The sequence below is a fragment of the Sparus aurata genome, chromosome 18 (assembly GCF_900880675.1).
Source record: "Sparus aurata chromosome 18, fSpaAur1.1, whole genome shotgun sequence".
NCBI lineage: Eukaryota > Metazoa > Chordata > Actinopteri > Spariformes > Sparidae > Sparus > Sparus aurata.
This window is the reverse complement of record NC_044204.1, coordinates 33,235,648-33,259,287: the sequence shown is the minus strand read 5'-3', so window position 1 is coordinate 33,259,287 and position 23,640 is coordinate 33,235,648. Positions and strand designations below refer to the sequence as shown.

General features: G+C 45.1%; 1 protein-coding gene across 1 annotated transcript in view; it reads left to right on the top strand.

Annotated features, from left to right (window-relative positions):
- Nucleotides 1–23,640, top strand: part of slit3 (slit homolog 3 (Drosophila)) — a 265,217-nt gene that overhangs the window by 223,653 nt on the left and 17,924 nt on the right. Inside the window, 12 exon segments of the mRNA XM_030396867.1 lie at nucleotides 1,260–1,328; nucleotides 1,538–1,609; nucleotides 3,280–3,351; nucleotides 6,993–7,064; nucleotides 7,147–7,229; nucleotides 8,233–8,313; nucleotides 9,264–9,388; nucleotides 12,826–12,923; nucleotides 18,056–18,195; nucleotides 20,760–20,853; nucleotides 21,878–22,015; nucleotides 22,521–22,761. Coding sequence (XP_030252727.1) covers nucleotides 1,260–1,328; nucleotides 1,538–1,609; nucleotides 3,280–3,351; nucleotides 6,993–7,064; nucleotides 7,147–7,229; nucleotides 8,233–8,313; nucleotides 9,264–9,388; nucleotides 12,826–12,923; nucleotides 18,056–18,195; nucleotides 20,760–20,853; nucleotides 21,878–22,015; nucleotides 22,521–22,761 — 1,285 coding nt within the window.

Sequence of the window (23,640 nt, the reverse complement as noted above, 5' to 3'; positions counted from 1 at the left end):
CTCTGGTGGGGAAGGTGAATAACTGCACACACACACACACACACACACACACGAACAGAAACCCCTCTCGCTGTGAAATAGGGCTGCAGGGTCAATAGCAGTGATTAGGTATTGATCAGGCTGAAGAAGACACTCCATCATACTGTCCACATGACCTACTTATGACCTGAGAGAGAGAGGAACTGAGAGCCATGGATCATGAGTGTGTGTGTGTGATGGTTCACTTGTTTCTCACAAACACCGAAGCATCAGCAGGTGAATATTTTACGTTTCTAAAGGCTGAAATATGTTTTTAAAGCTTCATAATGAAACTGTCGTCCTCCCCAGCGGGCGGGCAGGTTCTCATCCCGACGTCTGTTCATCAGTGTGAAAGCAAACAACAGATAACAACAGATGTCAAAAACCAACATTTACACAAATATATACTTATGTACATATTGTCAAAGAAAGCACTCAGACAAATAATTCAGTTGTGCTCTTTGTTTTTTAGAATTTGTCTTTAATTTGAGGAAATGCACGCGTTCACTTTTTTGTGGAGCTGCATGTGGAGGTTTTGAGTGAGTGTGTGAAGGTAAAGCACTTTAAACGGTCCGTAAGACTTAATAAGATAAGATCGTAATAGAAATGTGGTCAGTTTTCCATATAACACTCTCGTTAGCGATAATCTTAGCTTAGCATAACGACTAGAAGCAGGAGGAGAAAAAATGATGCGTGCCAACAACAAAACCTTCTGATCCTCAAAACAAATCCTATTTTTGTTAATAATGAAATAATGAAATAACCGTTAATAGTGCTGCAAACATGTCGGAAATCTACTATGATAAAGACTTTTTGATATTTAATGTTCCTCTTTTGGTCTTGATGGTGAACCTGGATTGTCTCTGGTTATTGATGTACTCTTAAGAGCACGCGACACGATTCTGTTTCCCAGAATGCCAAATTATTTCTTTGAAGATGACAACCTGTAAATGTTTTATAGCTGATCTCGCTCATATAACACGCAGAACAATATCACACAGAAGTCTCTTCACTCCTCTGCTAAATGTAAATATGCCATATAAAGACAGATTTGAGGTTCTACACCTCACCTGAGCCCAGACTCCTCCCACCTGCCGGTCCGGTCCCATGTCTCCGACGCTTTATGTGACAGAAGTTGCAAAAACCCAAACTTTTATGTGCTGTATATCGCCGCTTTCTCTCCCCCACTGGCCCCTTGTTTGTGTATATATACAACATTAACTATGCACCTTTCCTCGCAGGTATCTGGAGGGAAATATGCTGACATCTGTGCCCAAGGAGCTGGCAGTCCTGAAGCAGCTGTCACTGGTGTACGTACCAATTCCCATAACCTTGAACAGAACGCGGTACCCTTGTGCGGACTGTTGAGTAAAAAAAAAAAACCCAACATGCATATGTGCAGAATGTCCTGTGTGTGTGTGTGTGTGTGTGTGTGTGTGTGTGTGTGTGTGTGTGTGTGTGTGTGTGTGTGTTGTGTGTCTGTATGTGTGCGTTTACCGTCCGCTTCGTGTCCACACAGGGACCTGAGCAACAACAGCATCAGCACGTTGGGCCCGTACACCTTCAGCAACATGACCCAACTGGCCACACTGTGAGTTACCATGGCAACACACACACACAGATATCTTGATGTCGTGTGTGTGTGTGTGTGTGTGTGTGTGTGTGTTTGTGTGTGTGTGCAAGGTTAAAAAACCACAAGATAAATCATGTTTTCTTCTCTTAACTTTGATTAATCGCTCCATCTTCTCTCCTCCCGTCTCATATTTTCCTGCTTCTTCTTCTTCTTCTTTTTCTTCTTCTTCTTCTTCTTTTCTCTCTCATTTCTTGTCTGTGTCTTCATCTTTCTCTCCCCTCCCCCTATTTCCTCACTTTCTTTCCTTGTGTCCTCCTTTCACCCCCAGAATATCGCTTCACTCCTCTCTCTCTCTCTCTCTTTCCCCGTCTTTTATTAATTCTCTCCTCACCGTCTCATTTCGAGCTTCTCTCGTATCGTCTTTCATCTCTTTGCTAATACACATGTAGTAAATCACTTTCCAGTCCTCTTTTTCCTTCCTTAAAGTTCTCAAAGTGTCCTCTCGCTCGTGCGGCACTCAACTCAACGAACCCGTCACACTAAAACCTTTCAGCTCGTTTTATATTCCTCTCTATTCAGCCAGTTACTGTCATTTACATACAAATTCCTTTAATTGCAAGAGTTTTTCTTCCTTATTTGCCTTTAGATGATCTTTTTTTATCTATAAGATGAATTTTACATCGATTTATAGGATTTACCATGTCGAGGGAAAGTTGAAACACATTTCCTCAAGTGCAGCGACGCCCCGCTTCATATTTAATGGAGTTGCACTCGTTCACACCAGGAGCTGCCCAGTACAACCACAGGCCTCCACCGTTCGCCCCCAGATAGCATCAGTCTACTCTTAACTCTCCGAGTTAAACGCTTCGCTCAATCACACCTCGCCAAGAGTTGAAGTGTGTTTCAGTTCCAGCGTCGAGTTCTCCTATGATTTATCGCTTTTTACGCTCCTGTTTTTTCTCCAGCGTTTGCGCCGGTTAACTTAAAGTTGGACGTGAGAGTTTTTTCCTCCCAGACACCTTCTGACCTCCTGATAATCAGTAATTATGACGATGCTCGACTTCACTGTCGAGGGTCATCAGCCAAAAAAACTGCTGAAAACTCATTTTCCAGGCCGCTGTTGTCTTAAAGATACATATCAGTCAGCTCTTTACACCAGGATCATTATCCGCCTCCATGCGTAATTATGTTTAAATAATGATAGCAGCCTGAAACGTCCATCTTTGTCCTCTCTAACGCCGTCCTTTCGTCTCCTTCACTTTCATTTCATTGCTAAACTTCAGTTCTGGTTCATTAGCAGTTTTAAAAGAGAGAATCTTGACTGTGGTTTGGGAGTTTGACTTTCTAAAAGCCTCAGCTTTGCCTCGGGCACTTCTTTTCCTCTACCCATTTTTTTTTTTGTTCTCTTTAATTTGAATTGTGGCTCCCTTGTTTGTTCCCCTCTTGTTCAACCTACAGTGCTACAGTTGTACAGTCTGTACCAACCTATTGTACAACCAGATCTGCTGTGTCACCTCTCTTCATGTCCTCACTGTCTCTTTATTCTCTCTGCATTCATTTTTATGTCGTCAGGGTTGAAGTCGTGACCAGAGACAACAATTTGAATGAGTGACTGTAAATATAAATATATATGAAACATCATCTCGAGTCAGACTCCTGTGACCTTGTCCGTGTCCTCTGTCTTCCAGCATCCTGAGTTATAACCAGATCCGCTGCATCCCGGTTCATGCCTTCGACGGGCTCAAGGCGCTTCGCCTGCTGTGAGTAGCAAGCTTCATCTTCAAGTGCCGCAGTGGATTCAATATTCATACACTCCCCCCTTCGCTAGTTATAGTACTGAGCTAAATCAAAGTTTAATCACTCCCCCGGTGCCAGACCGAGTGCCATGTTAAGACCCAGGCACAGAATGAGTCACAGCGACCCGATCATTTGTTGTTTCAGGGTACTAAAAGAGATAAAAGTGACAATGTCTCATCTCCTCTTTAATACTCCCTCTCTCCCCCTCTCCTCTCTCCCCCTCTCTCTCTCTCTCTCTCTCTCTCTCCTCTCTCTCTCTCCCCCTCTCTCTCCCCCCTCTCTCTCTCCCTCTCTCTCTCTCTCTCTCCTCTCTCTCTCTCTCTCTCTCTCTCCCTCCTCTCTCTCTCTTTCTCTCTCTCTGTCTCCCTCCCTCTCTCGCCCAGTCTTGTGTTTGACGAATCGACCTTCAGCCTCTGTTTCTCTCAGTCATCCATCTGGTTGTCCACCCTCTGTCTCACAAGCCCACATGCACACACGCACGACACGCACATTAATATTGCTGTCGGACCATCCTCTGACACACACACACACACACACACACACACACACACACACTAACATACAGGTACCGTGTGCGACGCAGACGCCCGCGGCGCCGTCGTCGCTCAGTGACAGCAGCGTTTACTTTTGATTCTTAAATTGTAAGTTACGGTCGTCAGTTTAACCTCCGTGTATTAAATCACTCTGTGGTTAAAGAGTAACTCGACACCCTCCTCCTCTCTGGTTACTGTTGTTGAGAATTCTCTTTATTGAATTTGTTGATTAGGTTTGGTTTTTCTTTTGTTTTTACATGTTTGAAATAAAAATCAGCCCAATCGCCAGAATAAATGTCAGCTGAGTACGTTTCTGCAAAACCTACGGATAAGTTAGAATTTAACTTTTCTTTATGTTGCAGCGTTTAGGTTTGTTTAGGCACAATGCTGTGCTTATGCTCTGGTTAGGTTTCGGCACACAAGCGACTTGGTTTGGATGAGGAAAAGTTCTCGGTTTGGCTTAAAGTTCTTGTTTTGATCGTCACAAAAGCAGTTTGAAATTTCCCCACATGTCCCTAAAGAATATCCAGTGGTAACATCACCACCATCACCTGCACCTCCTGATGTGATGATGACTTATAAGCATAATAATGTCCACATGACAAGTTGGGTGCAAATGTCAACCTCGGACACATCTGTTGATTTTGATGGTGTTAACTTTATATCCTGGCTGCTGGGCTGAGTGAAATATATGAATCAATCAAACGAGATTCAAAGCCTTCCAGAGCATGTTAAGTTACTCTTTAAGGTAATTTCTAGCATCTCTTAAAAGTTCTGTCTACTGAAAAGACAAAAATATTTTTGCACCTGAGCCCTGATATGCTGGAGCAGAGAGTCGAGTCTTTTCTACAGTTCCTCTGGATGATCAGCCCAGGAGGTCACAACAACGCCACGCTCGATATATCTTATTATTTATTTAATCCTCTAGGTGTTCGTTGTTGCTCGAGTTAGTTCCTCTCAAAAACAGGCCACTGATGTTGGTTATCCTGCAGGTCATGCTGCTACTTTTACTTTTTGCTCTATTGAATAGTATGTTGGAACAACTTCTACCTTGTGTGTTTTTTTTTTCTAACCTTGCATTATTCTCTGTAGACATTTCTTTGGCCACCATTGTTTGTTTGGAAAGAAAAAGCCAGTGTTGCGCCCTCGCAGCAGCCAGCTTTGTTTCTGGCCTTTTCTCTCCGTATCGACTGTATCTCCTCGCAGACTTTCACCTTGCAGAAGTTTAGCGATCGCTGTTTTTTTTTTTGTTTTTTTTTGTTTCTTCCCTCCTTTCTTCCTTTCATTTTAGTTGATGTTGCCGTGGGGACTGATCCCTCTCTGCCCCCGCATAGCAACTGGTTGCCAGGCAGCCATCACTGTCACTTCCTCATTACCCACAACCCCCTCTGGGCCAGCCTTTACGCGGGGGCTGTTAGACCACCGAACATAGATGCACAAACACACACACACACACACATGCACACATGCACGCAAACACATAAAACTGCACTCGTACACACACACACACACACACAGGCACACACTCTGGTACACACTGACCTGAACGTTCACACACTGAATTATGCACACAAACACACACACACACACACACACACACACGCACACACTTTTCCAATAGTGGCAGTTTGATAGCTGTCCCCTGCTACAGCCCTTCGCTCTAATGGAATGTGAACTTATATCCAGCAGGCAACACACTCAGATGGCGAGACAAACTCAGATTGCGAGACACAAAGGACACACACACACACACACGCGCACACACACACACACACACTGCAGTCTGCGAGCCTTGGAGACAAAAGTTTCAGACACACACTTCTGAACACACACACACACTCGCACACATGCAAAGAAAACCCAAAGGCACAAAACAGAAACGCACACGCTCCCACCGATACACATCACAGCCTGCAGTTTGTCCCTGTGTCTCACACACACACACACACACACACACACACACACACGCACACACGTACACACGCACACACACACTGTAGTCTGCCAGATGACCATATGAGACAGTTTATATTCCATTCAGAGACCAGGACAAGCTTTATTGCCCAACAATGAAAATAAGCTTTCTGTTTATTTTGTGTTATTCTTTTATAAATATTTTATTTATTTTCCATTATGGAAGGGGATGATGGTGCGTCTGCAGCTGAGGAACCACAAATAATTTAAATAATTTAGCGTGCAGCTAGTCAGGGTGTGTGTATTAGTTTAGCTGAAAATCACGTATCAGGCAGCCGGGCTGTCGATTTCATTTACATCTGATGTGGATGTGAAGCAGCAGGCTTGTTTAGATACGTCGTGTACAATTAGTTGTCATCTATAGACAGACCTTTAATAAAGTGTAGACCAGTCAGTTCATGCCAGCAGCTGTAGAGAGTACAGTTGTAGTATAAGATAAGATAAGATAAGATAAGATGTACCTATATCGGAAACAAACAGCGTGTAAACAACAACATAAAGTGGCAGCGCGAGAAAGATAGAAAATCTACTCAAATAAGTACAATAAAGTAGAATAGAAAATGCTGCACACTCTATAAAAAAAGAAAATCTGTGTGAACTAACCTGTACAAGAAGTAAAAGTAAGGACACCATGGCCTAAAAATACTCCTATATAAATCTATAATTCAAAATGTTACTTCAGTAAAAGCAGAGAAGTATTACGACAGCTTTCTTTTTTCAAACTTATTTTTATCTCTTGGCCCAGATACAGTGGGCAGGGACACCAGAACATGTATCTTCTCCAGGGGGAGGAGAGACACGCGTTACGGTTAGAATAAAGATCTATGTAACACTCGTTTAACTACCATTTATTAGTGAAGGTGAATATAAAGTGTCACCAGGTGAACGGCGTTACGAGCATTAGTTTGGAGTTCCTGTCCTTGCTGCTAAAAGTGAGATTACACAGAAACACCGAACACTTCATCTAATTAATTAACTTCACATTAAAATTAACTGCAGGTCAGAAGAAGAGACCTCTCGACTTTGTGAGGAGGTCAGTTTGGCGTTTTAATATTCATAGACGCTCTTTTTGTTCCCTCTCTTTGTCTCTCCTGCAGCACTCTCCATGGTAACGACCTCTCAACCATACCTGAAGGAGCGTTCAACCACCTCACCGCTCTGTCCCACCTGTGAGTGCAGCACCATATATCTGTATGTGTGTTTAAGTGTTGTGGATTCGACTTGTAATAATGTGTGTGTGTGTGTCTGCAGGGCTCTCGGCGCTAACCCCCTGTACTGTAACTGTGACCTGCGCTGGCTCTCTCAGTGGGTGAAGGCCGGCTTCAAAGAGCCCGGTAAGAAGAAAAAAAAACACAATCCTGCATCCGAGTTTTGCATTTTCCTGTTCTGCACATCTCACACTGTGTTAAAGGGATATTCCGGTGTGAATTTAATCCATGGTCTAAATCACCGTGAAACTGTGTTAGACTCCCTCTCGAGAGATCAAGTTTGCAGACTGCTAGCTAACGTAGCTTTAGCATCCTAAGAAACGACCACATGACAACAATACACTGCAGTAAATGGATCCAAATATAAACCGCCACCAAAAAGCCACAAATAATGCTCAGAACAGCACCAAACTTCAGCAACAGTACAAATAGGGTCTCAGCACATAGTCCGGGGCGTCTAACCTCCGCTAGCTTAGCTGGATTTCTACTGAAAAGCTGACTAAATTTACCACTCTTCTGCAGAAGCTTCCTGTTGACGGGAAGTCCCGACGAGTCGATTACCGAGTGCAGTAGAGTTCCGCGGCTCATGGATGAAAATGTGTGATTATGACTCCATGGAAAAGCAATCAAAGTTAATATGTGTCTTACCTGCCAGTTTATAACAGTTATTATCGAGAGCGGACAGGGAAAAGAACGGAATTGAGCATTTCTAACCGCACTCGGTAATCGTCGAGTCGGGACTTCCCCGACCCGGAAGCTGATGGAGGAGAGTTGAAATCTGTTTTTAGCTTCACAATAGAAATCCAGCTAAGCTAACGGAGGTTAGATGCCCCGGACTATGTGCTGAGACCCTATTTGTACTGTTGCTGAAGTTTGGTGCTGTTCTGAGCATTATTTGTGGCTTTTTGGTGGCGGTTTATATTTGGATCCATTTACTGCAGTGTATTGTTGTCGTGCGGTCGTTTCTGAGGTTGATAAAACTCCGTAAATTAGCGGTCTGCTAACTTGATCTCTCGAGAGGGAGTCTAACACAGTTTCACGGTGATTTTGACCATGGATTAAACTTACACCGGAATATCCCTTTAAAGAGACGATGCTTGTTGATGTCAACTAAGTGTCGCTTCTGCAGGCATCGCTCGTTGCACCGGACCTCCCGACATGGCCGACAGACTGCTGCTCACGACGCCTCTCAACAGGTTCCAGTGTAAAGGTGAGCGGTCTCGTCTTTATTCCGCTCACAGCCACAGTACATCCTTATTATTTGTACATACGTATCGGTGTCGACCCGTGCTCGGCGCCGGGGTTAATGCCTGGATTCAGAGAGATTAGCGCGCTGGAAGAGAGCAACAAGTGGCGGCAAGAATCACGTCAAATTCAATTATACTGACGGTGAATCGGTTCTGACTCGTTCTGCCTCACCTGAGCAGTTGCAGTCTGTCTCCTACATCTCTGTCACATTATCCCAGCAAAGTCCAGATGTAAAGATGTTTGATCCTCCGTCTAGTTTAGATTGTTGAAGTATTTTATCCCCGTGACCTTGCAGCGTCTACAATTGTCCGGCTTTGCTTCCCTTCCGCTGGTCTGGGTCTTGTCTTCGTGCAGTCTGCTGGCAGCTGGTGTTAGTTGAGGACGGCTGCCAGCGGTTTTATATTTACATGATCGTGTGATTTGCAGAAATAGATGGTGAATGCAGACGTCTGACACCAAGAGGGGCTCTGAGTTCGAACGCAACTCAGCGGACTAAGTGGTCTTTCTGGGTGTTCTGGTTTTCTTCCAGATTCTGAAAACTAACATATCAAACACTGTTATTTAAAGTGGTGTGTGAGGCTGTTTGTGCTATTGGATGTGTTTCAGAGGATTTCTTCATGTTCATAGATAAAGAGGGGACAAAAATACTCTTCCCTTCGGTTGTATTTCACTCTCAGATAACAGAGTGCAGGAGCAGCTGACCTTTAACTTTACCTGCCCCGGGACTCCACTTCTATCAAACCATTACACTCCATCAAAGAGTCTCTTCCTCTTCCTGCTTCCTGCCCGCTAAAACAAATCACATTTATTGGTCTCCGAAGCTCTTATTGTGCTTATCCTGTAATGCTCTCTCTCTGTGTGCGAGCACCTTACAGCGCAATATGACTAAATACCTTCTGTTCTCTTTCCCAGGTCCGGTAGATATCAGCCTGATGTCGAAGTGCGCCCCCTGCCTGGCAGCACCCTGCCAAAATAACGGCACCTGCGTGTCCGACGCCACTGGATCGTACCACTGCACCTGTCCGTATGGATTCAAGGTGAGAGCGCGGATCACCTGAGGGTTCAGGTTGACACAAACTATTAAGATTTAAGAGCACCAATCAATGTTTCTTTTGAATTTGTGAGAGAAAAAACCTCAGAATGCTTTAACGCATCACTGCTCCACGTGTCGTGGTCCTGGGCAAACTGAAGTCGGCTCTCGTTGTTGTGAATAATTGGATGTTGTGTTCCTCGGCTCTTCCATCGTCGGTGCCTTTTGTTGGGAATGTAACAGAGAGGGAACATGTCTTCTAGCACGTGTAGAAGGAGAGTAAACCAGTCTTTGAACCCTGACAGTGTTAGTAACGTGCAGTATCTCCTGATCCCTCGCCGCCCGATTCATGGAAGTGGCTCGATGTGTGAACGGCGTCCTATAGATTGACAGCCATGCCGCATAAGTCCGTGGTATTAGAAGTATTATCAGGCTTAGCTGCAGCCGCGCATGCATAATGCATCTACCTGTTCATCAATAGAGGAGCGATGACGGCGGCTCGCTGAACTGGCCGTATCGACTGCTCAAAGACAGACGGTGAAATAATTGTCGAGACCCCGGCATCAGGGGAGCCACGCAGGTCTACGAGTGGTCGGCCGGCTGATGTGTGGAACATGTGTGTGTGTGTGTGTGTGTGTGTGTGTGTGTTTGCTTTGTGTGCGGAGATCAGAGGGTTCAAGCGTCCGTGGGAGTTTGTGTATGAGTGTGAGTTGGCACTTTAAAGATACACTTATTTCCTCGTGTGCACACACGCACACACCTCATAACCTTTGAGCAGGACAAAGCCTTAATCTGGGTTTTAATTAAAACATCACTTGCCAAGGTCACAGGCTGGGAAACGGGGACTGTTGGCCGCGTGTGTGCGGGCGCATGTACATGTCTGTGTGCATGTTTTCCTTTCTCTGCCGGGAGTCGCCGGGACGACGTTAATTAAAATGTGTTAGAAGAATCAAAGGAGGAGCAGCGGAGAACAAAGGAGGCAGAGAGCGAAGGAGAGCGGAGAGAGAGGGAAACTTAAACTACAGCGGGAGAGAGGTGGACGTGTGAGGAAGGAATAATGCATGCAGCAGGAGAGAAGTTAATGTGTGAGAGAAAACATCTGATAGAGAGAGAGAGAGAGAGGGAGAGAACGAGGCGTAAACAAATGGCTACAATGAAAAGGAAAAGAGGGGAGGAAGTAATGAAGATGGATGGAAGGAGAACACGAGCAGAAACGTCCACGTCGCGGCTTTGATCGGAGGAAGTGGGCGTGTTGGCGGCCAAAGGTTCAGTGGTTTGAAATTAAAACTACAGCCACGGGGCTCGATGTGTGTGTGTGTGTGCGTGTGTGTGTGCGTGTGTGTGTGTGTGTGTTTACGTAGAAAGCCGAGGCAGAAGGTTGTACATGTGTGTGAAGACTCTCATACGTACATGCGTGTCGGCCGATGGATGTTTGCGGAGTTAAACAGAAATGAGAACTCATTGAGAAATTGGTCGGTTGAGAAATTGCTGTATCATTTTTTATTTATTTATTTGTTTGTTTTTAGAGTAAGCAGCCCAGAATCGATTTATTCAGCCCCTTCTATGTGTCTGCAGGCTATTTTCTTCCACCGCGGCTAAAATATTCAAAATTCTGCAGTCCGAAAGCAGAAAATTGGTTGTTAATCACGAGAGCGTAAAATAAAAAATAACCGCCTGCAAGCGGCGGAGGAAAAGGTTTGTTTTTAATGACAAATGTAAAAAACACCAACATATAGTATTAATGAAAGTGATGAAAAAAGTATAATTTTACATTTGGATCAACACTGAAGTAAAACTTTATTAATCCACTGTGATTTGATGAAGTAGATGTCACACAGTAGAACGTATACCTCCGCCGACAGTCAGTCAAGCCTCATCCAATATCAAACACCGTCAGTTTAAGGAGTGCAGTGTTGAGTATTTTCCTGGTTATCAAAAGTAAAGTTGTTCGTTTTGACTACCGAGCTACTTCGGCTCTGATGCTGCGTCTGTGAAGTAACTTGTAACTGAGATTATCCGAAAAAAAAACAAATGTGGAGTAAAAAGTGCAACAGTTACCTTCGAAATGTACAGAGTGAAAGTGGAAAGTAGCAGAAAATGGAAAATCTCAAGTGAAGTTCAAGTTCCTCGACATTATACTGAAGAATGATACTCGAGTACATGTCCTGAGTTACTTTGTCAGAAAGGAGGAAGCAGAATGTGATCCTGAGCCGGAGGGAGACAGATGTGCTGTGTCTCAGTTCAGAGTCTGCATCCTTCAGAGGAGCATTTGAAGGCTAATGACGTCACAACACGAAGGCTCCAGATGCTCCTTCTTTTACCTGTTTTTGGAGGATGCACCGCTACGATCCTTCGTGGTCTCACATATCCCAACACATCCTGTCTGTCTGTCTGTCTGTCTGTCTGATGTGTGTCTACTGTCTGTCTGTCTGTCACTCCCTCTCTCTTGGCCCAGCTGATTTTGGTTGCTAGGTGACAGCTGGCAAGCGCCCGTAGCAACGGACTGTGAGGGAGCTGATTTGAGAGCAATTTCTGCCTCACATCGGGGACGTCAAACTAGTGCTATATAGTCAAAACCATACATGATATCTGATTTTTTTTTTCACGATCAAGCCAGAAAGGCCTTAAAGTAAACACTCATTAAGTTTTGTGGTCCTAGCTTCAGAAATGTGGAAATGGCAGCGAGTTAAAAAAGGGTGCAGTTTTGCAAATCCTCCTCCCGATTTACATTGGAGTGCATGGGACAGTTGGGACCTGCTCTTGACGGTTAGCGGTCGATAATTCAAAAACCGTAAATCCTACCGATAAAGTAGACACATCGGGAGAAAGAAGACAAGTGTGGCTACAACTCTGGAAAGTATCACTGTTTTTGAACCTAATTTGCGGCCAGGATCGTCATGGAAAGAGAAAATTTCTGAGCGAATTTTTGAGTGTCTCACCGTTCAAAAACTACACATCATAGGAAAAAAGTTCAAATACAACTCAAATACACAGGACTTGTGCCTACATTTTAAAGTTTGAATGGTGTTTCTAGGTGAATGTATGCCAGAGCAGGACATGTTTGAAAAACGTAGCAGATTTGGGACTTTTTTGACCTCATCCCATTCATTCCTTATGGGAAATATTTCACATCGCGTGGCGTAGATCGTCACTTTCGCGGGCCTGGGCGGCAGAAATCGTGACGTAAGGGTAAAACATCTGGTGACGCAACCAGGAAATGCTCCAAAGGTTGACGAGGTTAACAAGGTCTCTCTGAAGGACTCAGAGACCGCAAAGGCCGAGTCCTTCAGAGGACGCAGACCCTGAACTGAGACACAGGAGCTCCGAAGTGATTTGAAAGCATCCGTGAGCCGTCCTGTCTTTGTTTGAATAGTGAAATTATCTCTTGATGGAAAAACATCCAATATTCAATAATTCATTTCCTTCCTCTTTTCTCTCCTTCAGGGTCAGAACTGTGAAATACCCATCAACGCCTGCATCAGTTTCCCCTGCTCTAACGGAGGAACCTGCCACATTCAGCCCGGCCAGGAGGACCACTTCAGGTACGACGACGATCAACTTGTTAACTTTCTCTGAGACTTTCCCGGTGCAACAGATTTTTTTACGCTGCATGTAGGAGATTGAGAAGAGTCCAACAGTCCTTTAGGGAATCCTTTTTACGCTGTGGGTCAGATCTCATTGCTCCTTCCTGCCCCGCTGCTCCGCTCCATCAGTGGAGGCGTTTTATAAACTTCACCCTGTTTTCTCATCTTCAGGGAGAATTAACTCACTGTGCTCCCAGAAATATAGACAACGTGATTAGAGTGGACAGTCTCGCCTCACTGGGCGATGCATTACCCGAGATAGAGGCTCACTTTGACCTCATGATGTGTTTTTTAACTGCCCGTGTGCCTGTGTGTGTGTGTGTGTGTGTGTGTGTGTGTGTGTGTGTGTGTGTGCCGGGGGGGTTAGACAGGAACAGAGGGGACTTCTGAGAGGAGGAAGCCCCCATTTGGTCTGCTCATTAAATCCTCGCGCCCTCTCTGACCTCCTCGCTCGCTTACAGGGATGTTTTAAACTTCTGTCAGTGTTTCTCAACTTGCAGAACTGAAAAGCAGCAGTATAGAATAAAAGTGTGATCCGTTTTCTATGTTTTAAAGTGTGTATGGACTTCATCTACAGCTCGGCTTCATCTGTAGCTGAGCTGTAGGACGCTGCTGATCGGGATCTTAGAAAATAAAAACAATAAACTGCAGTAGATTTATGCAGTGTTGACAGTTTTGCACACACAAAGCAGTGTAAGACTGAATACACGTCCAGTTAATCAAACTTTATTTATGCTCGGGAGATCGTTGACGGGTCATTTACAAAGACACTGAGTCAAACAGAACAGAGAAACAGGAAGAACGATAACCAGGAGATATCAAGACCACAACAGTCTGTGACAAATGTCAGACATTTAAGAATTTAAATGATAGAAATTATACTCTGTTACACGTCAAACTTTGCAGTTATGCCAAATGATGTAATAGATAAGATAAAGATAAGTTTGTTTAAACTGTGGAGAAATGAATTCACTCCATGATAACTCAGTAAGCAATAAAAAAGCATTTATAACATGTTTGCTATTTAAAAAGAAAAAGGAAAACTGATCTGATCTGAACTACTGTAGAAACACGATGCTGCAACATGACAGACTTCCTCAAGGTAACAGAAACATAACACTCTTTAATTATAAACTCTTTAAAAAGTCATTTTTGCATCTAATCCCAATAAACTGGACCTTTTTAAAAGCTGAAACAGAAGCAGAGAACCACAGCCGATAATCTACTCGACCCCGTTATTCATCTACATTCATCCAGGAGAACCGGAGCGCACTCGCTCGCTTCCTTCCAGGAACCTCCTGCTTCACATTCATCCAGTCTCACACATTCTCACCTGGGAGCTGCCCAACACAATCACAGTTTGACTCCCGGCTGCAGAGCTGCTCCGCTGGAGACGTCGGGGGTCGGCAGCCTCTCCGTGGCAGTTGTTGAGCTGGTGCAGGAGCTCAGACGTGCCGCTCACACCTCTGAGCCTCTGCTGCGTTTTTCCTTTTATTCCTCCACAATCCGACAGCTTGAAATACAGTAAATGTTTAGTAGAACTGTAAAAAGAAAAAATGTTGAATGTTTTATAGCCACAACCTGAAATATTAAACGCCGCGCTCCCCTCGTCGCCTGTCGTCTCGTGACTAATCCCTTTTGGACCGAGACGCTAAATCGAATTTGGAATTCAGTGCAGAGACACAAAATGTAACTCTGGCTGTCGACCGCAGACCGAAAGTAATCAAGACGGCCTCCAATTGTTTAGAAGTAAAAATTCATTAAAAGCAGACTTTTAATTTGATACATTTTTAAGAAAACAGCCATTAAACTGAACCAAACCACATCATTAAATACACGATATTTTAAACTCTTTGAAGGGGCTCGAGGACGCAGCCTTGGAAGTGACATCGCTTCTATTAAAAACAATCAAATGCGAGTGCGAAATAATTATCCGCGCACAAACTAGCTTCTAAGATCATTGAGGGCATGCCCCTTTATTTACAATGCCATCGAGTTAAAGTGATATAAAAACATGCAAAACACAAACAGACACAAAAAATAAAAACCGGTCATTAAAAACAAGTTTATAAATGCAGTTCATAAAAGATACAAGATACAAAAAGAATTCAATTAAAACTGGATGGTTTATGGTCGCGGATTTACGTTCACCAAAGCAGTCTCAGAGTTAATCCTGAGGCTGCTTTGTAACGAGTTCCAGCGGGCTAATAAAACCAAATTACTAATTCAAGTAATCGTGTGCGAGCATGAGCGCCCGCCCGCCTGCCAGGGTCGCCGGCATCTGTCAGGAAACTCCGTCTGTGTCCCGGACTCGTGACAAACAGCCGCTCTGATTGAAACAATTGTTATAAATATCATAACCAGATCCGCCTCCTCCGCCAGCCCCTTAACGAGGCCTTTGCCCTTTGCGGAGCTTTGATGTGCGTCTGGCCTTTAACGTCCACGCGTGGTAATGCTATTAGGGCTCTCTTTACCCTTTACGGATCCTCTCTTAATGTTAATACCAACACAGGTAAAGAAACGCGTCCTCTGAGACACGCGGGGGAGAGACGGGCAGACCGGAGCCCTTTGACATTTTAACATGTTATATAATCAGCTGGGGATGTTCAGTAACTCCAATTAGCCTCGGTTCTTAGCAGGAACCCATTTGTCAAACTATATACTTTAAATGTCAGGACTGGGATTTGATTAGTGGAGCAGTGCTCTCTGACCCGGGTCGGTTCTGGCAGCGCTGCCCTCATTTGTATTTCTTTGTCTTCTGTTTCTCGTGGGAACATTTCATCGTCAACATTAGCTGCAGTTCATGTCTTTTGTTCCTTTTTCTTCTCGTTGTCTTTCTTTCGTGCAGTTTCTTTTATTGTTCCTCCTTCTCTTCTTCTTCTTCTTCTTCTCTCTATTTTATGTTTATGTAGACGAGCGACCACCTATAAACGTAACTGCACAAAAATGTAATTACACCTACAGCCAATACGGGTGAATTCATGATGTTTGTGCGTCTTCCTGTCAGGTTAGTTAGGCCGTTTTATATCTTGATTAGAGGCGACTTCTCTGTGATCCGATCAGCTTAAAGCCCGACAGTTCACACCTGGCGGTAAATGTGTCTCGACATGCACCTTGAATCTCTTTTCCCAGCTCCAAATATAAACCCAACATTACATAACTCAAACAAACGGTTACATTTTTTACACGAAGAAAGAAATATCTTCATTAGCAACTGTTGCCGAATTAAGATAAAGCCCCAAATAGTAAATCATTTGTTGCAGACAGCGTTTCACAAAGTGTCTCAAGTCTCAAAATGTAGATCTTTTCTCCACAGGCAACAAAAAGCATAATTTATTAGTAACTTCTTACTGTTTTGGTAAATGTAGTTATATAAACTTGGTGTAAAAGGTGGAAGCAGTTAAAACAGTGTGTTCATACAGCCGTTGGGAGGTACGACGCACTTTGGATGTGAAAACAAACTCATCACATATAAAGAAACATCTTAATGTTTGTATTTAATGCTGAATTTACCTGAAGGCACCTATGATTTAGAATTTCCTGTGGCCACACCACAAAGTTTGTCCAGTTTCTCCTTCTGCACACCAACTCTTAAAATCATGTGTATTCTTTATGGAGTCTGGAGATAACTGTGAACCACATGGAAATCACACAGCGTTTAATTGATTATGATCGTTGTTTGTGACATCAGCAAACACATGGACTGTTGTTGGCAGATTTTTTTGACCAGACCGCAGCTCAAAAAACAGCATTTTTGGACTTTATTTTGACGAGAAATTTGACTCTGATGTGTTCTTATTGTTCTGGGCCTGCTGGGTGTGTAAGTAGGCAAGCGGCTGCTAATATGTTAGTCACAACAATTTAATAAGCTCATTGTGTTGCAGGGGGCTTACTGTACTTTGTGTTTGGAGTCTTGGCTTTAAATTTAGCTTTTTTTGTTTGAGAAGCAGCAGACAGACAGACAGACAGACGGGGTGGGGGAAAGCAGTGAATATCATATATATGTGTGTGTGTGTGTGTGGGAAGAGGGAGTGAGTGAGATAAGTGTTAGCGTGAGAAAAGGTCTGTGAGGGCGTAACTTTAGATTAGAAAAGTCAAAGTGAGAAGTGAAACAAAAGAAACAGAGTGGGTTCTACAGGTGCAGAGGAGGACGGAGGACACACACCGTCTCCGGACCGAGTGTGTGTCGGTGTGGGTTGTTTTCTCACGTGTGCCTTACGTGTTAGGATGACCTTCGTTTTTAAATCCTCTTCACCCAAAAGCAACTTGACTCTAAAAAAATGTAAGAAGAAGAAGAAGAAGAAGGAGTCGTGGGAGAGGGCGAGCTGGTTATCAAACTCTGTGTGTGTGTGTGTGTGTAAAGGTGGATGCGTGTTTTTGAGTGCATGTGATCAACTGTGAGGAGTTAACCGGACCGAGATACGCAGGGTGGGAGGAAGAGAGAGGGAGAGATCAAGGGCTGGTGAGAAGAGAGGAGGAGGGCGAAATTAATCTGAAGATGGAGGAGGGAGGAAGATGAGCGGAGGGGAGGAGGAGGTGGAGGGAGACGCTTTGATAATTCCTTTAGAGTTGCTCAGGTGGGCGGTGGCCGACAGCGGTGGCATCAAATTAGGAAAAAAAAGTTTATCTCAGCATGTTTTGGTTTTTTTTCTCGGGTTCGGCTCTTGTGTTTTAGTTTGAAAGGTTCTGGTGTTCGTCAGAGAAACATCCTCCGACATGACGACACAAATCAAAAGGAGGATCGTCAGGGAGGGCTTGTGCGGGGCGGTAATAGTTTAAACCTTCAACAGTCGAGTTAAAATTTAATTTCTGCTATAAAATGAGGCATGAAGCGGCGTCTCTTGTCGGACCACTAAATATAGATGCGCTCTGGCTCCGGCGGTGTGTAAGAACCCGGACATGAAGCCCGCTAGAATACAGATTAAAGAGTTTTCGTTTAAAGCTCTTAAAGCAAGAATTTGAGGGCGAGCGAAGCCGAGCAGCTGATTGATTTTTCCTTCAGGTGGAGCGGCGCGAGTGTGTGTTTGTGTGATCCGATCCGGCCTTAAAACGTGCGTTGTGTTTGTGTCTCTGTGTGTGTGTGTGTGCAGCTGTGTGTGTCCGCCGGGCTTCGAGGGCCAACGCTGCGAGATGAACCCGGACGACTGCGAAGACAACGACTGCGAGAACAACTCCACCTGCATCGACGGCATCAACAACTACACCTGCGTCTGTCCGCCCAACTACACAGGTACACACACACACACACACACACACACACGTAATCTATTTCTACACTCGGTTCTTCCTGAAACCGGCGGGGTCACCAAGTCGCTCCACCGCCACACACAAAATCATATTTTCCACTTTACTGGATGGTAAGTTATAATGGACAGCCTCTCCGCAGTGACCTGAAACTGCTCCTGCAGGAGGGTGAAAGAGCAATCACACAAGAAGAGAGGGAGAGAGGGAGGGAGAGAGGGGAGAATGATGGAGAGACGGTAGAGAGGGAGCATGTTGCAGAGAGGGAAGGGAAAAGTAAACATGGCGGAGGGAAAAGGGTAAAGAGTGGGCTGATAAAGGGCAGCGAGCGAGCGAGCGAGGGAGGAGAGAAAGAGAGCAAGACGGAGCTGAACTGCTGACTGGGAAGTTAAGTTTTTCTATCTGTGACAGTGTCCTCTAAAACACACACACACACACACACACACACACACACACACACACACACACACACACACACACACAGCTGGTCCCCTTTGACACTGGATAACGGTCAATACCCACACACACACACACACACTCAGCCACACACACACCAGGTCATTATCGTTGTTGGCATACAGCTTCCTCTCACACTGCCAGCCACCTCACCACATACAGCTGTTGCACACACACACACACACACACACACACACACACACACACACACACACACACACACAGCTGGCTCCTTTGGCTCTGAAGCTCCACTCAGCTCGGTGAACCGGAGCGTAATCATCAGGTGTCACATTAAGAGGACAGTCCTTCGCTAGTTGCTCAGGCTCTTTCTCCAAACTCAGCAAGCCGGGACTGTCACGTCACATTTGCACCAGAGGGGAAGAAAAATACTCTTTTTTAAGAGCTGATATGAAGTTTTCTACTGACTTCAAAAAAGTCACGCTTTAAAGAAAAACAAATGAGCACGAGTCTGAGGGCGCCACACACACACACACACACACACACACACACACACGCTGTCTTGTAGGAGGTCACCAGAACAATCAGGGTTTGTTCTCATTCATCATTTGAACAACACATTTGAAGTGAAATGCAACTACAAGTGTTTGAAGTGAATCGTCACAGAACAAAGTGTCTGTGAAGGCGACATTCGGACCTGAAGATGATGCTGAGCAAAAACATCCGAGTCAACAAACTCAAATTAAATCTGGTCGGTGGTTTTATTGAGATATCTCGTTCTGGGGAAGATTATCTACAATAACGCAGATCGCACAAGCATTGATATTCACGTACAGCGATGGGTAAATCAATCCAAACATGTTTATGATCCTCAACAACCACAGTTAATTTCACGTTTATGAATTAATGTTGGCATCTTTAACTGAGTAACAGGAGTGTGAAACAGCCCGCCTATAGGAGCTCTCAGGCTGCGTTTCCACTGCAGGAACTTTCTCCAGGGACGAGGAAACTTTTGGAGGAGCTCCAGTGCATTTCCACCGCAGGGACCAGGGTCTAAAATTAACTTCCAGGGACGTTTTCCCACCCAGTCCTCCGCTCAGAGGGTGGAACGGAACACAGCGCTGAACATTTCTAATTGTTCAATACTTGCAAAACCTTCTTTTTTTTTTGGTTAGTTTATTGTTCCTTGAAAGGAAGAAAGCCTCAGTGGCACGTTTACATCATTCAAACATCAGCTGACTATTGTTTTGAAGTGGAGGAAGCTTTTTTGTTCCGTCACAGGTTCTTTGTGTCAAGACGCTGCGTTAGTCAAAGACTGAAGATTTTTAGGTACATTCGCTGCAGATCGTCATCTCTCAGCAGCTGCAGGCGTACTGACACTGTAGCTCAGAACAACATGAGTCTTAAAGCGACTTGAGAGAAGAGCGGGGGAGACAGACGAGGTGGAGGTGGAGGTGGAGGTGGAGATGGAGGTGGAGGTGGAGGTGGAGGTGGAGGCGGAGGTGGAGGTGGAGGTGGAGGCGGAGGTGGAGGTGGAGGCGGGGCGGCAGGATTAGATTAAAGCAGGCAGAGAACGATGGAAATGTACTTGACCTTTCTCAGTCCGCTCGTCCCTCATATGACCGATTTCAGCTACTGCTTTTACACACACTGTTAACTCCTCTCACCCTTTGAGCATATGAGTGTGTGTGTGTGTGTGTGTGTGTGTGTGTGTGTGTGTGTGTGCATCCTAGCCACTGTTGCACAGCCTATTAACCCTCTTCTCCATCAACTCTGAGAAAAAGCTGATAATGCTCTTCCTTCTGAGTGTGTGTGTGTGTGTGTGTGTGTGTGTGTGTGTGTAGGTGTGTGTGTGTGTGTGTGTGCGTGAGGGCTTCTACTGCACATTATCTGAGGCCTTGAACAAGATAGACACATTTATAAATGTTCTTTTTCCACCCGCTTGTTTTCTTTCTCCTCCCCGTCATCTGAAGCTGACAGTGAACGTGTGAAAAGGTCGAAACTCCTCCGCCTCCTTTTTTTAAATATGTTCTGTCTTTCTCCTCCTTCATTTCCCAGCGTACTAACAACAATGACATCACACTCAAACCTTTTAATTACTAAAGATGCAAATGTTGTCATTTCGCTCTCTGTCACCAGGCGACCTGTGCGAGGAGGTGGTCGACCCGTGTCTCCACGGATTCGATCCCTGTCAGCACGACTCAAAGTGCGTCCACGTCGGCCGCAGTTACAGGTGAGTGACAGCTACGGGGGGGGTCAGCACTTATAAGGGTCGGAGGTCACTGAGAGTGATGACAAAGTGACAGCAGGAGAGAGGACGAGGAGCTGAAAGCTGACTTTTGACTTTGTGAAAGAAGAAAGCAGACAAATACACAATCAGACAGACTCACACAAACACAGTCCGACTGAAACAGACTCACACACGACGACATTCAGTCCTGTGAGTTATATCCACATCTTCTTCTTCCAACATATGATTTTTCTCCCGTCATTATGTTGGTCGTCGTGTTAAACTTTGATCTTTTTATGTTTCTCTGTTTGAACCTTGAGATATTTTCTGTAACCTTTGAGCTTAAAGTCGAATAAGTAAGAATTTCAGCATGCTAACCAGCTAGCTCCACGTGGGTACGGCTTTGAAGCTCCAGCGCTAGCAGTGTAAACGCCAAAGGCTGCCTCGGTGCTCCAACTCCCAGCCTGGACTGCTAACTGCACGGCTAACTGAGCTAACTCGCTAACAGCGGCTACAGTTATGTAATTAGCAGTTATTCGGGTGATATGCTGCCACGTATTGTGAGAATGAATTCGACCTTTTTGTCATCAAACAAAGTTTAACTCCTCAAAAGTTTACATCCGTATGTTTCCTGGGCCATGGAGTGATCTTAAACAGCCTTAATACACACAAGTATAATAAATATAACAATACTTTCCTCTGAACATTTAATAATTGTATCCAATTGCCTCATTTTCTAATAAACTAAAATCTACATTTTCTCTCTTAGAACGGCTCAATTGCTGCCCGTTGGTTTAGCAACAGCGGCAGCAAATAGCTTACGAGCGTCTTATTTACATTTACACACACACACAGTTGGATGTTAACAGTGAGAACAAAGCTCGGTGAGAAACTTGTTGCTTCTAAAAACACGAGCTTATTACTGAAAGCTGTCGCCTGTTTGAGCTGTCGAGCATCTGCGGTCGTGAGGCCGAGCTGGTCGCCAACACACACACTAATCCCGTCCATATTTTCCGTGTTGCTCCAGGTGCGAGTGTTTACCGGGCTACGTGGGCCAACACTGCGAGCAGGACTATAATGATTGTCTGGAGAATAAGTGTCAACATGGAGCGGAGTGCGTGGACGCCGTCAACGGCTATACCTGCGTCTGCAAGCAAAGTTTCAGGTGAGAGTCGCGAACACACATCTTCAGGAAGCCGGCTCGAACAGACACGAGCGCCGCGCCGCGACGCACCGCGGGGCCAGACGGGGAGGAGGTACAGATGGCGCCTCATAATCAGACACTTGACTGTCTGGACCCACTGTGTGCTCGTGTGTGTGTGTGTGTGTGCAGCAGATGCAGCTCCATGTGGTTAATTATAGCAAAGACTGTTGGCATGAGAGAAACAAATTCATCACAAGGGACAGAGACAGAGAGAGAGAGAGAGAGAGGAAGTGATGGCAGGAAAGAAACAGAAAAAGGAGAGAGACGGCAGAAGAGAGACGGATCCTGTGTGGGAGTTCATCTCCTTCAGGATTTCTACCTTTTCCAGCTTCAAACATGTGATACCCAAATGAAATGCAAAGAGGAAGTACCAAACAAGTTTTATCAGGGGAAGCAGACACAGCAAATCACCCCATTAAAGCTCCATGAATAAGTTATCTCCTGTTTAATCTGCTCCTCCCTCCAGCGGGCTGTTCTGCGAGAACCCTCCGCCAATGATCCTGCTGCAGACCAGCCCCTGCGACCAATCCGACTGCCAGAACGGCGCCCAGTGCCTGGTGGTTGCTGGGGAGCCCGTCTGCCGCTGCATGCCCAGTTTCTACGGCAGCAAATGTGACAAGATGGCCACCGTTCACTTCCTGGGCAGAGACGGATTCGTGGAGCTGCCGGGCGCGAAGCTCCGGCCCACGGCGCACATTTCATTACAGGTACGGTCGACCTTTAACCTTTAACCCCTGCTGACGCTTTCAAACACAGAAATTGTTCCTGCTCACCCCGTCCTGTCCTGTCACGTGTGTCGACCTTTGAAAGTGCAGAAGCCGTATTCTGCTGCGCTACATGGAAAAACATTTTCGGGGCCGCTTGAAACGGAGACGTGAGCGCCGAAATCAAGCCTATAGAGTTGCACGACTTAGTGCCGACAAAGCAAAGCAAACATCTGCTGCACCCTCTGTTTCCATCGCACACTGAGCTCTCCTGCTCGTGCACACACACACACACACACACACACACACACACACTCATTCACACAGAATATACGTTTTGGACACCTGAGAGTTTAAATCCTAACAGAGACATATTTTCCTCCCCTTTTTTTTTGGAAATAGGAGCGCAAAGTGGGCGAAAGAGAAACAAGAAACGGAGCGATCTAATTGATATTTACCACCTGTTTGGATCTGTGTGAGCGTGCGTGTGTGTGTGTGTGTGTGTGTGTGTGTGTGAGCGTGCATGTGCTTCTACATCCCTGCCAAGAGCTTTCAATGTCATTGCCAAGGCTGTTTAAACTCTACCAAGAGGCCCTGACTGAGAGGCAAGAGAGAGAAAATAAAAAAAAGAGAATGAAAGGGCCGCAGCACTTCATAAATCACTGGATGTTTTTTTCTCTTTCTCTTTAACACTTTTCGCCCTTTTTCTTTCAGTCTGCTCCCACTTCTCTATAGCTCTCGTTCTTCAGCCCCCTTACTCTCCCTCTCTGTCTCCCACTCTCCCTTTCTTCCTTTACATTTCTCCCTCCCTCTCTCCTCTCGGCCTGCCTCGATCTCCTCTTTTCTCCTCCAGCAGCTTGTTAGCAGGTGTTGACTTGGCCA